The sequence below is a fragment of the Indicator indicator genome, chromosome 1 (genome assembly GCF_027791375.1).
Source record: "Indicator indicator isolate 239-I01 chromosome 1, UM_Iind_1.1, whole genome shotgun sequence".
Classification (NCBI taxonomy): Eukaryota; Metazoa; Chordata; class Aves; order Piciformes; family Indicatoridae; genus Indicator; species Indicator indicator.
In genome coordinates, this window is record NC_072010.1 from 66316112 (window position 1) to 66330219 (window position 14108).

The 14108-nt window shown below is 44.6% G+C and overlaps 2 protein-coding genes across 2 annotated transcripts in view; one reads left to right on the forward strand and one right to left on the reverse strand.

Moving 5' to 3' along the window:
- Window positions 1-2195: 2195 nt before the first annotated feature.
- Window positions 2196-3728, reverse strand: SOWAHC (sosondowah ankyrin repeat domain family member C). The gene has a single exon (XM_054389994.1). The coding sequence runs from the start codon at window positions 3726-3728 to the stop codon at window positions 2196-2198; it is 1533 nt and encodes a 510-aa protein (XP_054245969.1).
- A 99-nt stretch (window positions 3729-3827) lies between these two features.
- Window positions 3828-14108, forward strand: part of SEPTIN10 (septin 10) — a 30379-nt gene continuing 20098 nt past the window's right edge. The window contains 4 exon segments of the mRNA XM_054382012.1: window positions 3828-4455; window positions 11476-11510; window positions 11691-11808; window positions 12512-12707. Of these exon segments, the coding sequence (XP_054237987.1) occupies window positions 3828-4455; window positions 11476-11510; window positions 11691-11808; window positions 12512-12707 (977 nt within the window).

The following is a 14108-nucleotide window of genomic DNA, read 5'->3' on the forward strand; positions in this document are numbered from 1 at the left end:
GTGAGTGAATGAAGGTTAAAGACTTAGGAACGTAATTATCTTTTCTGTTACAAAGAGTTGGCTATACAGTATAATCCCTCCCTGCCCCTCTTTCAGACACTCCATTCTGTACAAGTTTACAGCTTCAAGGGGAAGGGCTGAGAGAAAATTTCTGGTCCTGTCCCACAGATGTAAAGATGGAGTGCTTTGCAAGACTGATTTTATCCACCGCATTTGTGGCAACCAACCCAAAATGAAGGCACATGGAATCTGTCATAATACAGCTTACAGATTTGAAACTAAAGCTGAACCTCTGTATAATTTCTAGTCTTTGCACAACAGTAGCGACCAACACCTATGCAGAGATTCAGTTTTGGGTTTTTTTCATGTAACTTCTCCCAGAAACAGTTGTGTCACTTGCATGTCTATGCAAATACTGTCCTTTATTATGTTTTGACACAAAATGCAGAAATTGGTAATTTATCTACATGGAAAATCTGAAATCAATGCATTGGTAACACTCCCTTCCCCTGTTGCTACAAGAAATGCAAGAAGCCACCCTCAACAGCTAGAGTCAGCTGTTACCTTGAAAGTGCACAACTCCCATCAGCAGTTTCCTGCTTGTGGCACACATTTAATCAGTGTCTCAGACTTGGATTTTAATGTGTCAAAGCCTATCTACTCTTGGTTAGTAACCGGCCAGGCACACACATACATTCTGAGGAAGCCAACAAATGTTGCACTGAAACTGGCCATACCTTACCATCTAAGCAGGGATGAGCTACTACCTTGAGCAGCATTTGAGATCCAGGGTCAGCTCTACGTCATTCTTAAGGAAAGCCAAATCAAGATAGAAATCTACCTCCTAGATTTCACTGGAATTGCTACCTTTAAAATAGAGAAACACGATTCAAGGTTTCTGAAAGTTTTAGCAGACGGATAGGCTTGTCAATCAGATTAAGACTTATGAAATCATTAAACAATTCAAAGCCTGGGTTATCACCTCTCTAGAAATACAGATTTAAAAGAACTCAAACACCATTGCCATCACTTGAGTATGTCATTATATTGTTTTCACTTAGGATGATCAACAGGGACAGAGTTTCAGAGTTCTAGTTATTCAACTTGTCTGTGAATTCACAACCCCTCCCCTCCTTTCTGTTCTTCTTCATTGCTGCACAAAGTCAGCTAAAGGAATTGGCACCCAAGTTACTAGCAAACAGAGTAACATCACAGGACCATATTAGAGTTCCATCAAGATTTCATGCAACGGTGTCTGTGCTCTTCTCTAAAAGAGAATGACTTTCACAGGTAGCACATACAACACAATTTTCTGTTTTTAAATGCAGTGTATTACATAAACAACATTAATAAGAATTGACCAGACTTAATAAACTAAAACTGCGCTAGGTCTGGCACTTGAGAATTCACAGTGATTAAAATAAAAACACTTTGCCTAAGGCAAAACATAAGATATCAAACACAGAAGATGACACTTTGCTTCCATTATCTTGTATTAGTATTCTGACAGCAATAAGTAAGCTCAGTAGTACCTCAGATAGCAGAGACTTCTGCACCTGGTTCACTTTATTTATTGCTCGCATGATGTCAAATAAGACAATGAATAAAGTCAACAGAGGCTAAAGTCTTTGCTGGATTGAAGCTTGGATTCTGAATGAAAACAGTTGTCTACCATCTCATTTTGGGTACGTAACTCCACACTGTGCCAGGTGGTATTGCTCTTAAAGAGAAACTTAAAGTGTATTTGCATATTACTGAGGTGTTCTTACTTGCAAGTTGTTTGCGAGTAGTTTATAGTACCAGCTGATAATCCAAGATTAGAGAATTTGCATTTTTCTTTCCCCCACTCAACTTGCTAAGCCCAACGGATTCACTAACACAGGTTTCCAATCCCAAAGCCTTCTTTCAGGGAGAAAGAAGCACCACTTTTAAACACCCCAGTGTTTCTCAATGCACCCGCTGCCTCTCATATCAGCACTGAGGGCCCAGCCGAAGCAGCAGCTCTCGGCAGCTGTAAGCCACCAGAGGCCCACTGACCCCACTGAACTGAGAGTTGAAGCAAGACACCTAGGATCTCATTTCCCACAGTACGTGAGTGTCAATGTGCACCCACTTGTACCTGCCTCACCTTCTGCGCCACATCCTAGGGCACTTTGGTCTGTTCGTCCACCTCCCAGACCTCCAGCTCCATGGCCTTATCCAAAGACATTGGACTTCGGCCTGAGCTTGAATGATGCTTTCAAGGATTTCTCCTCATGCTCTTCCTCCTCGGTGTCACCACGAAAGGAGGGTGTGTTGTGGATGATCTGAGTCCTGAAGCGGATCTTATTAAGCCGAGGCTTCATCCGCCCACTGCCAGAGGCCTTCCTGGTCACCTCCTTGCCCTTGCCTGGTACCGCTGTCCCTTCAGTGCCCTCGGCTTCCTCCCCAGTGCTGTGATGGTGGTGGTGGTGGGACAGCCGGTAGCTCATGAGATTGGAGGGCAATACCTTGGAAAGCCTCCAGCGTCCACCCCCATTGCTGGCAGCCCCTTCCTCTTCCTCCTCCTCCTCCTCCAGGGCCCCCACGAGGCTCCGCATATCCCCCGAGGTTCCCTGGTGCAGGTACTGCGCAGCCTTGCGCCCGCTGTAGTCACGGATGTCCACGTCGGCGTCGTAGGCTCCTACAAGCAGCTTCACCACTTCGGCGTGGCCGTGCATGGCGGCTATGTGCAGCGCGGTGTGCCCGCCGCTAGTGCGGGCGTTGATGTCCACGGGCAGTTGGTGCCGCTGGGCAAAGTTGACCAGCCTGGCCAGTAGCTCCTGCCGCCCGTGTTTGGCGGCCCAGTGCAGCACCGTGAAACCAGTGATGAAGTCCCGCTTGCAGAACAGCGCCGGTTCGCAGCTCAGGAGCCCCTCCAGGCTCTCCCACCGCCCGTCCGAGGCGGACAGCATCCATGCATGTTCCAGAGGATCCAGGGCCACGGCACCGGTGGTGCTCCCCTCCTCGTCGGCGGAAGACAAGACCGAGGCGCTGTCTGAATCACCACCGCGGCCTCGGCCACCCCCGGGGAGGGCACCACGCTTCAGTTGGGGCGAGCCGCCTCGAGTCGCCTCCCGTAGGCTCCTGCGGCCGCCCCCATGCGCTGCCGCCCCGGGGGCGCCGTCGGCCGCTCCTGTCTCCTCCGCTGGTGGTGGAGGAGGAGGAGGCCTCCCGGGGCCCGCCGCTACCGCAGCCTCTTCACCACCGCCTCCACTGCGCCCGGGAAGCGGCCCCCGCCGGGAGCCCTTCCGCTGGCCTGTGGCCGCCGCCGGGTTCGGACGGAGCGGCTCGCCCCGCCGCGCCGTGGGCTGAGGGCAGCTGCCGGCATCCCCAATCGCCGGTGGCGGCCCCTCCTCAACGCCCGCCTGCGGGGAGGGCAACGGGCTCGGCCGCTGCGCGCTGTCCCCCACCACCGCTGCCGCCGCCTTCTCCTCTCTGGAGGTCAGGGCGGCGGCGGGGGACTCCAGAGCGCAGTACCGGCGACGAAGGTGCACGTACTTGACGCCGGTGTCCGGCTCCTGGCGCACGGTGGCCACAGCGTTGACCAGCTCCTTGAAGCGCTGGCGGGCGGCTGTGCGGCGGTCAGGGTCTGAGGGGCTGTGCCAGTCCCGGAAATGCTCCAGCAGCTCCGTGTTGCGGGCCCGCCCGCCCCGTGCCGCTAGGAACTGCACCACCGACTCCCGCTGCAGCTCCGCTGGTTCCGCCATCACCGCCCCTGCTCCATCGTATCGCTTCGCCACCACTTCTGCCGCCGCTGCGGGCGCGGCAGTACCGCTGCTACCCGGGCCCCTCCTCCTGGCGGCGACATGCCCGGCAATCACTGCCGCGAAGGCGGTGGCAGTGGCAGCGCCGCGCCACCCTCCGGCCAGGAAAGGCCCCGTCCGCCGCCCCGCGCCACAAGCACGCGGCTCTGGGGCGGCTACCGGCGCCCCCCGCCCCCTTCTCCTCCCCCCCTGCGTGGGGCCGCCGCGGCCACGCCCGTCCGCGGCTCTGCCCCCGTCCGGCGGCCGGGAGCACTCCGCCACGGCTGCAGGCTGGTGCGCGCTCTCTCGGCGGCGTCTCCACCCGCGTCTTTCCCTCTTTTCTTCCTTCCCTTCTTCCCTACTTCGCCTCGCGTCGCTTCGTCTGTCGGGGATATGGCCACTTCCCCCGCCAGTCAGCAGCAGGTAAGTCCCCTCTGCGGTGCGGAAGCTGAGAGCAGCCGGCGGGGAGCCGTTAACGCCGTGCTGGCAGGTGGGCAGCCCCTGCGCTGGGGGTACCAGGTGGTAGGTGTTACCGGGGCGCGGCTGAGGACAGAGATCTGGCAGCGCGGCGGCAAAAGGGAAAGGGGGGCGGTGGTTACACTCTCTGGAGGGGTGGCAGTGACTTTGTACCGAGCTGCTCTCACTAAAGGGGACCAGGGGTTCCCGTTGTTGGAGCAGCCGACGAGCAAGCGCTGGTGAAAGCTGCTTCAGTGAGAGTGTCAGAAGGGAGTGCGGGGAGAAATTAAGCCTTGGCATACCATTTAATTACCGAAATTGCCAGGATTTAAAAAACCCTTTTAAAAAAAGCTCTCATTTCAGGTGTTGCCCTTCTTGGAGATCCCAGAGCGTATCATGCATTTCAAGTGATAGTTGCAGAGCTGAATCTTAGCTTTTGAAGAAACACTGTTGTTATGTGTAATGGTAAAGCTGTCATCTTCTGCTTTTAGGACGTGGAACACATCCATATATTAGTGCTGGAGCATTAGTTTCATGATTCACTTACGACTTTTCAGCTGTGTTTTACACCTCAGCAATATAAAGCACCAAGGGACTCTGGAGACAACATGGAGAAATTTTGGGGAAAATACTCCACCCTGACTATAGTTATTTATATGCTTCTCCATTTTTTGGTAGCAGGGTGGTAGATAGAGCACCTTTCTCTTGTGATTCTTGGCTTATTCTTGTTGCAGTGGAGATGTGTGTGAAGCTGTCCTGTGAACTGAAAACCTGGAGAGCAACTATTGCACTTTAGAAGTTTTCTTTGTTTGGAATGATTTTTATCTGGGACAGTGTCTTGCGTCGGTTCTCGATGGCACACCCAAGGGAGCAGCATGGGTGCGCAAGAAGAAAGAGAGATTGCTTTGAGTTTGGGTGCTGAAAGAGTTATTTGTTTGACAATTGTTAGAGCCATCAGAGGGCATGACCATGTCCTGGCCAGCCTCTGCTGCAGAGTGAAAGGTCATCGTTCATGTTTCTCTGCTTGCTCACAATTTGACTGTTGAGCATAGCTTCCTTTCTCTTGGGCCTCCCACCCAGGGAGTTCTGTTTCACACATACTCTCTTGTCAGGCCTGTATGAGTCCTTTGGAGTTTCACTATAGCATAGTACAATGCATTAATGTCGTGTAAGTTGTCTCTCCTCATGCATACTATTCACATATAGCTAGGTGGTGAGGTGGAGAGTCAGTACTTCACAGCCTGGAAACTGGAAAATGTGGAAATAAAAGAGCCTAAGTAAGCAAAACAATACAAAATTACTCTGTTGATTCATGTTTGTGTGAAGAGTGCAGAGATGCAGTAAATCAACAAGAGTGAGTGAGAGCAGGACTGGGGGGCCACTAAGTGGGTAGTTTTGGTAAGGGAAGAGAGGGAAGATTTTGTTTTTAGTTGTTTTGCAAAAGAAGTGCAAAATCGCTCTCAGAATGCAGTCTGACTTTCTTCTATAAATCTCTGTAAATCTGCAACCAGACTACAGAAAGCATGAGGCACAAGTACTTAGTACTTCTGATTTTTGAAAATGTGACTTCTGGGAAAGTTTTGGCAGACATTGCCCTCATACAGCAGCATACAGTGCTTGTCACTGATTAATTAAAAAGAAGGGGAAAAAAATTCCTTATTGCAGTCAAAGAGGTCTTCTGATAGCAGCTGCCATTCTTGCATGCAAGACCAGCATTGCTCTCTCATTCGGACAAGAAACATCAACAACAAGGCACTGCGGTGATCAAAGATGAACAAGACTGACTTCAGTGCTTTTCAGAAAACCCTGTCATAAAGCTGCAATGGACACAGCTGAGCCAGCACAGCCAAAGAAGTGCAGATCTTCTGAAAATAACTGCATTTGTGACACCAGTACTGAAAACAGCATGATTATTTTTCTCTGTCAAGGTCATCTCAGAGGGCTGAACCAGGTTTCCTCTTCTTTGCTTTTCCTTCCTTGAAAACATGCAGATCAAGAGACCTTTCTGTGTAGACCACAAATCCAGACACTTTCTCCTTCTGCATAGCTGTAGCTGAACAGTGCCGTACGAACCAGCACTGTTGTTGCCATGGAATACTAGCTGTGAGGAACTGTTTGGGTTTTTTGGGGGTATTCAGGAAGATTATGTCTCCCTTCCTATTTCTTTCGAAAGAAACATATGGAAAGAATGTCACCTTTTTAAAAAAGGTTCATTCTGTACTAGAAACACTGCGGCCAGTAGGAACATGGTGCTGATCATCTCCCTGTATTCTGCACTGGTGAGGTCACACCTTGAATATTGTGTTCATTTCTGGGCCCCTCACTATAGAAAGGATGTTGAGGTGCTGGAACATGTGCAGAGAAGGGCAGCGAGGCTCCTGAAGGATGTGGAGCTCATGGCCTATGAGGAGCACCTGAAGGAGGTGGGGTTTTTCAGTCTGGAGAAGAGGAGGCTGAAGGGAGACCTTATCACTCTCTACAACTACCTGAAGGGAGGTCGGAGTGAGGAGGGGGCCAGCCTCTTCCTGATGACAAATGACAGGACTATAGTAAATGGTTACAAGCTGCACCAGGGGAGGTTTGGGCTGGATATTAGGAAATAATTCTTCACTGAAAGAGTTATCAAACATTGGAATGGTCTACCCAGGGCAGTGGTAGAGTCACCATCACTGGTGGTGTTCAAGCAGCATGTGAACCTGGGGCTTAGGCACATGGTTTAGCGTTGACCCTTCAGTGCTGCGTCAAGGGTTGGACGATCTTTGAGGTCTCTTCCTACCAGATATGTTCTGTGATCCTGTAATTCTAAGAGCTCCATACATATACACGGATGAAGAAAATCTTATGGCAACCTATGGTTTAAGGCAGCTTCAGCTGTATTGTGCATTGATGTGGATAGAAAAGGAATACAGTTGGTGCAGCAGAATGTCATGTAAGAAATCATTTGAAAGAGATGAGGAAAGAAACCTAATGTTTGGACCAGTCTCTAAAAGTTGTTGACATTCAGTTCTGTCAAACTGAATAAATTACCTGGTAACTGAGTGAAATTGTCAAGTGAATTCTATTTGAATTGTCTTTTGACCCATACTTTATATTTTTTGCACATCTTTTAGAAGCAATGTTTTGTTCCATACATGGCTCCTCCTGTGTGTTACTTTTTATTTTATAGGACAGACTGGTATATTCATTCCATGTAATTTTTAATGTATCTCTTATTCTGCATCTTCATGGACTTTCCTTCCTTTGTATTTTTTCTGCCTCGTCTTCCTATATATTCTGTTCTATGTTATTTTGCAAAGGTTCCCTTTCTTTTCTGTCTCTACTGACCCTATCTATTCTCTGTCTATCTCTCTCTCTGAGGAACATATTGACATCAAGAGATGTCAGTTATATGCATGCCTGCACCACATGTCTACATTTTAGACTTTGTCTACCCAAAAATGGGAAGTATTTTTCTACGTTTCCAAAATCTACTTACATCATGTCTTACGAGGCAGTAACAACATTGATATTACTGGGTTAAATATAACTTCAGTTAACAGGAAAGTAATTCAGTGTAAGAAAGTAATGCAATTAATGAGTGGTGGTCAGTGGAATTAAATCCAGCTGGCAGCCAGTCACAAGTGGTGTTCCTCAAGGCTCAGTGTTGGGACCACTTCTGTTTAACACCTTTATTGATGATCTTGGTGAGGACATAGAGTGTATCATCAGTAAGTCTGCAGATGACACCAAGTTAGGTGGGAGTGTTGATCTGCATGAAGGTAGGCAGGCTCTACAGAGAGACTTGGACAGATTGGATCAATGGGCCAATGTTGACAGTATGAGCTTCAACAGGGCCAAGTGCCAGGTCTTGTGCCAGGACCTGTGCCAGGCCACAACTCCTCCATGCAATGCTACAAGCTTGGGGAAGCTGTCTGGCAGAAAGGGACCTGAGGGGTTTAATTGACAAGCAACTGAATATGAGCCAGCAGTGTGCCCAGGTGGCCAAGAAAGCCAGTGGCATCCTGGCTTGTATTAGAAATGCTGTGTCCAGCGGGAGTAGGGAAGTGATTGTCCCCTTGTACTCTGCACTGGTGAGGCCACACCTCCAGTGTTGTGTCCAGTTTTGGGCACCTCAGTACAAGAGAGATATTGAGGTGCTGGACCAAGTGCAGAAGAGGGCAATGAAGCTGGTGAAGGGCCTGGAGAGTAGACCTTATGAAGAGCAGCTGAAGGAGCTGGGGCTGTTTAGTTTGGAAAAGAGGAGGCTGAGGGGAGATGTCATTGCACTCTACAACTACCTGAAAGGACATTGTAGAGAGGTTGGTGCTGGTCTCTTTCCACAGCTATAGAACAAGAGGGAATAGCCTCAAACTGCAGCAGGGTAGGTTTAGACTGGGCATTAAGAAAAAAAAAAGTCACAGAAAGAGTGGTCAGGCATTGGAATGTGCTGCCCAGGGAGGTGGTTGAGTCACTATCCCTGGATGTGTTTAAAAGTTGTTTAGATGTGGTGCTTGGGGATATGGTTTAGGGGTGAACTTTGTAGAGTAGGGTCAATGATTGGACTTGAAGATGCCAGGGGTCTTTTCCGACCTGAATGATTCTATGATTATTGGAAAATCGAAACAGATTTTCTGGTTTAATGAGTGTCTACACCTTGTTCTTGATTGCAGAAAACTCAGGGCTCTGAGAGGGTCAGATTTGGAGCACCCATCAACATGTTAATGTGTTGTCATCTACCCTTGTGGCTGATGCCCAGGCATCCTTCTAAGGGTCTCTGCATAGTCTGCATAGAAGCATGGGCCTGGTAGGAACCCTCACCTCCTGCCTAAGCACATGTACATTGATTACGTTCTGTCTTCAAGCTTTACCGGGCAAATTTCAGCCACTTCTACAAGCCAAGTGGTGAGCTAGTTATTTGCCTGGGCTGCAAGTCTGGTTCTGCAGGAGGGTTATGAAGATAGATGCATGTAGTCTGAGGCCTAGCTTTTGCGGTGGAGTGATCCACATTTTTATAGGTGGCAAATGTAAAAGATAGTGATTTTAAAAAAAGTGTGGTTCTTAAAGGGAAATACAATTTTTTAATGTCAGTTTTATCCCAGGCAATGATTTTTCTTTGAAGATTGTTTGTAGTGGGCAAGACAACTGTATATACACCAATATACTTGATGAAATGAATTTTTAGAAATCCAGATGCAGTTCTGTGAAACCTGTGCTACTAACTCTTTGAAAAGGGGAAGGGGGAGGGAAGGAGTAAGATATGATTTGGACTATCTCAGGTGATCTGTATTGTGTGCTGCTTTGATGAGAGTATGAATTCTAGAAAGCAGTGAGAAACAGGAATTTTTTATAGGAATGTTGTAGCTCTTGTAGCATTCAGATTACAAGCTCTGAGTTCTTCACTGAATAAAGTTGGATGAGATGCAGTCTTCAAGCACAATTTATCTGCTCCATCCAATGGATACTAATTTGAGAAGACTGGTTAGTATGGTAACTTATTTGCTTTCAGAATGATTTACATTTCTTATTTTTTTTAGTTGTCACCATTTTTCTAAACTGGTGATATGGTAGTAATTTTTTTTTTTTTCAGTTGGGTGATGTATTATTTCTTTGCGAAGTAGAAATTACTACCACATCACCAGTTTAGAAAAATAAGGTCAGTTTTGTGGACTTTATTTCATTGCATATTTGTTAGACTACAGCATAGAAAAGCTGTATGCAGTGCTGGCACTGCTGGAGAGCCGTGATGCCCTTGGTAATTTTCAGAAGGAAAAACATAGGTTAATGCTTTTCTATTGAGAATGTTCCAAGTGATATCAGATGAAACAGGTTTACAAAGTGGTTCTTCCATAAGGAAGGTGGAGGAAAGTGAGTCTTCAATGAGAACAGTAGCTGTTCCTGTGACATTTGTCATGTGGAAAACAGAAGTATAAACATGCAAGAATGTAGGTGATGGGACAGAGAGGTTTGTCTTTACAAATAAAGACATTACAATATGCATCCTGAAATAATAAGAGAACTAGGAATCAATAAAGAGCACAAAACGGAGGAATTGTTGGAAAATTTTTCCAAATTTTGATTGTCTGGGGCAGCTTGTGCCATCTCAGCAATTTGACCTTATCCTTGTTGCCTGTAACTAACATCGTGTTGACACATAGTGTGTGCTCACGCAGTGAAGCCTCCCCATATATCTTTCCTTAACTAACAAGGTGTCCTTTGAAGACAGCAGAAGCCAGTAGAAGCTGGATGCAGCTTAAACCTTTGAACTTTTAGGATAGTGCAGAGGCTTAATAGGTTAATAAAAATTAACTTCTGCATCCGGGGAGGTGTAAAGCCTAATTTTAATGAAGATGGGATATATGATGCAGGGAGCTGTATATGTAAGGGGGAATGTGTAGTAGATGGATGAGGAAATTTTTACATTCTGAGTACCTCAGCCAATGGGGAAAGGAAGAAGGTTCCTTGTGGCTGGGAATTTAAGATAAAAGAAGGCTGTCTCCTTCAGCAATTTTAGAGACCCCACAGGGATATGCCCTGAGGATTTCCCTTTATTTGAATAAAGTTTTACAGGATTCCTCTTGTCTCCTTCGTGAATACTAACCTCTGGCGAGGAAAGTTTTCCATACATAGGCTTCTAAATCAGTATGACTGAAACTGTTTCTAGTTGAGCTGCACAACATTTCTTGAAAGTTTAAAGAGCTTTTATTGCAGCATTTTTTGCGAAGCTGATGACTGTAGACTCTATTGTATCTTAGGACAACTGTTTTAGCAGTTTAATAGCAGTGAAAATCCTTTTAAAAAGTAGTTATGTTTTAAAATAGTAGTAGATTCTGCATCTGTCTGTCTCCAATGTTTAAAATTTTGCTATTAACGTAGCATTGAGTTTGTGTGTATGCTTCCAGAAATACCCCTATGTGTACAATGATCATTTGTACAAACCAAAATATTTCCTTTTAGTCTTAGCATTTTTAGTATGCTCATTGTCTTGATGTCCTGATGCTAGATTGCTAGTTGATATTTGAAAAGGAATGTGCAGCTCTAGACATTTCTAATAATATCTGTAGTATTATCTCAAAGTTCTGATGTCGTATATTCCATAAATAACAATTTCAATGCTAGCTATTCAAAATGAGTTCTGATAACTTTCTGTGATTCTGATCTCTATTTTGAATTCTGCCTAATAATTTTTCTTCATTTGTAACAGGGAACCAACTGTGATCTATGTTCTGTCTAAAGTTTTCAATTTTCTTTTTTTTTTCTCTCTTTTTCTTTTTCCCAGAATGTGGGTTTCACTTTGAGCCTGCAAATAGTTCTGTAAGGTAAATTTGAATGTGTCCTTAAATCACGGAATAAAGCCTCACGATGGGTATTTTTTCAGACTCTTGCTTTTCTTGGTTTTGTGTAAATTATGAGTTCTAGCTTCCTCTAGTGCTACTATTGATAACTGCTCTGCAATTTACTTCACTAACATGTTTTCAAAATATTTTTCTGTAGCAAAATCATAGCTATCGAACTTTATCCTTGTCTGGGCATGTTGGCTTTGGTAGTTTGCCTGAGCAACTTGTTAAAAAATCCATCAAACAGGGCTTCTGCTTCAACATTCTTTGCATTGGTAAGTAGTATCTGAGTGATTTAAGCCTTTAGTAGTATACCCATCCTTAGGATGTGACTGAAATTTAAACCAATTGCAAGGTTAAACCTGTCCTTTAATGTTGAACTATAATTCCACCTGTTTGCCCAGCTTTGCTTATTTGTATTGATCATTTGTTTTTATAGTTACATTTTTTGTAAACAATCTGAAGACCAAAAATGTTGAAAATGGATGCCGTGTGTTTATTGTTTTGTGGGCAGCTTCTTGGATTGTTTTGAGTAAACAGGGCTACTCTGTTTTTACGGTAACAAAGAGCTTCAAATTAAAAAATCCTACAATTCCAAGGTGGTGTTGCTTAAGTATTTCTATACTTCACAGATGTTTGCTCTAGTATTTTGCCCTTATTCAGAAAAGCCCTGTGCAGAGCCCTGTGTTTCACAGATAGCTGCTCAGCTTTTTTGAATCTGTAGGAAATTAGTTCATGCTTTTAAAGAAACCAAAGTGTCAAGAGACTGTTCTTATTACTCATTAGCAAGTAACTCTTTTGTATCTGCAGGATGAAATAATTAACTAATTATGAAAAAGGAATGTAGGCAACCATTTTGCTCTGAGAAATCTATTGACAAGTTTTGTGTAAATTTGTCAAGCTGCTGTGCTAACGCTGTCTGTGCTTAGTAGGTATTTATTTGATGTGTAAAATGTCTTCCCCAACCTTTCTGTTTAGGGGAAACTGGAATTGGGAAATCAGCCTTGATAAACAGCTTGTTTAACACCAATTTTGATGACCCTGTGTCAACACATTTTCTGCCACGTGTACAACTTAGAGCCCAGACTTATGAACTCCAGGAAAGTAATGTTCTTTTGAAGCTGACTGTTGTAAACACAGTGGGGTTTGGCGACCAGATAAACCGAGAGGACAGGTAAGTGCCCTCTTGTTGCTATGGTAGGCAGAAGTTATGATCCTCAATTACAAGTTGGTTTGTATGTGGGCTTTGTAGGAAGTACTTGTCTTGCACGTGCTCCAAATATTTAGTTAACTGCTTTCCCAGTGTACTGGAGTAAACATGTTTTTCTTTTCATCTAGGAGATGGTTTGAGAAATCAGATGAACTCTGCCCCTTTCTTTATGATATAAATCTTCTATAAGTATGTAAATAAAATGTGCAATAGTGAGTAGAGTTTCTTTTGAGGTGCAGTAAAGCAGAAGGTGAAGGGGAGCCTTTTCAACCAACCAAACAAATTCTGATGTACTGTAGATTGTATAGATTAGATCTAAAAGGTTTTTAACAATTTCACCTGCACATTATGAGGAACTTAAACTGGAAGGAACATCGTGTGGATAACTGAAGGCCTTTGTTTTTCTGTTGGACAACATAAGCAGAAGATGCAGAGAAACTGTGTTACTGGCTTTCAGAACTTTTTTTTGAGTCTATGCTTTTATGAGTTGAAGATTTTAAAATACTGAACTCTCTCTCAGCAGGTTTTGTTCCTTTCACCTTAATTATTGAGAATGTTAGCAATCCTTTGTGTGATATGAGTGCCTAAATGGTGGTAATTATAAATGAAGGTAGAGTGTCTTGTTGAGATTATCAGGAGAGCTATGTCTTATCCTATGACTGGAAAATAGCTATTGCTAGTGACTTGGATGAATGAGATCCAAGTAGATATTATTACAGATATTAAAAGTTTTGATGTGTGCTATAGGTGGTGCCTTTTAGTCCTGCTTTTAATTTTGTATGTAACACCTACTTCTGAATTTTGATAACATTCGATTAGGTTTATAAACTTCGTGTAGTAGCAGAATTGTAAGGGCACTTGAACGTCTGGCTACACTTTCTTTTTTAGAAAGCAGATTATAATCTGGTTTCAAGTAGAATCAAGTATACTTAAATTGTACTTACTGCAAATCAGGTTTACATTCTTGTCTTACATTCCTCCTTTTCAATTTTTGTCTGTTAAGAGCTCTCTCATGTACAGTACTTCATCTTCAGAAGATAAAGGAGGTCCTATTTCTTGTTACTGGTAACTGCACGTTCTTTCTTTTCTTTTATCTCAGATTTTCTTGTATCTTCCTTGTGTCTAAGAGTTCTGCAGTTGCATAGCTTGCTTGCAAAAATTTATAAAACATCACTTGGGAAGATCAGTTATAATCATAATTAACTATATGTAGCTTTTTTCACTTATAGTAGCTAGAATTTTTTCTTTCTTTGTTAGGTGCACATATTTTTTTTGAGTAGTCTTTCAGAAATTAAGATTGTACATTTAATTTTCTGCTGTGCTGGGTACTTGAGAAGCCTTTTGACAGGCAAGGCAAGAATTCAG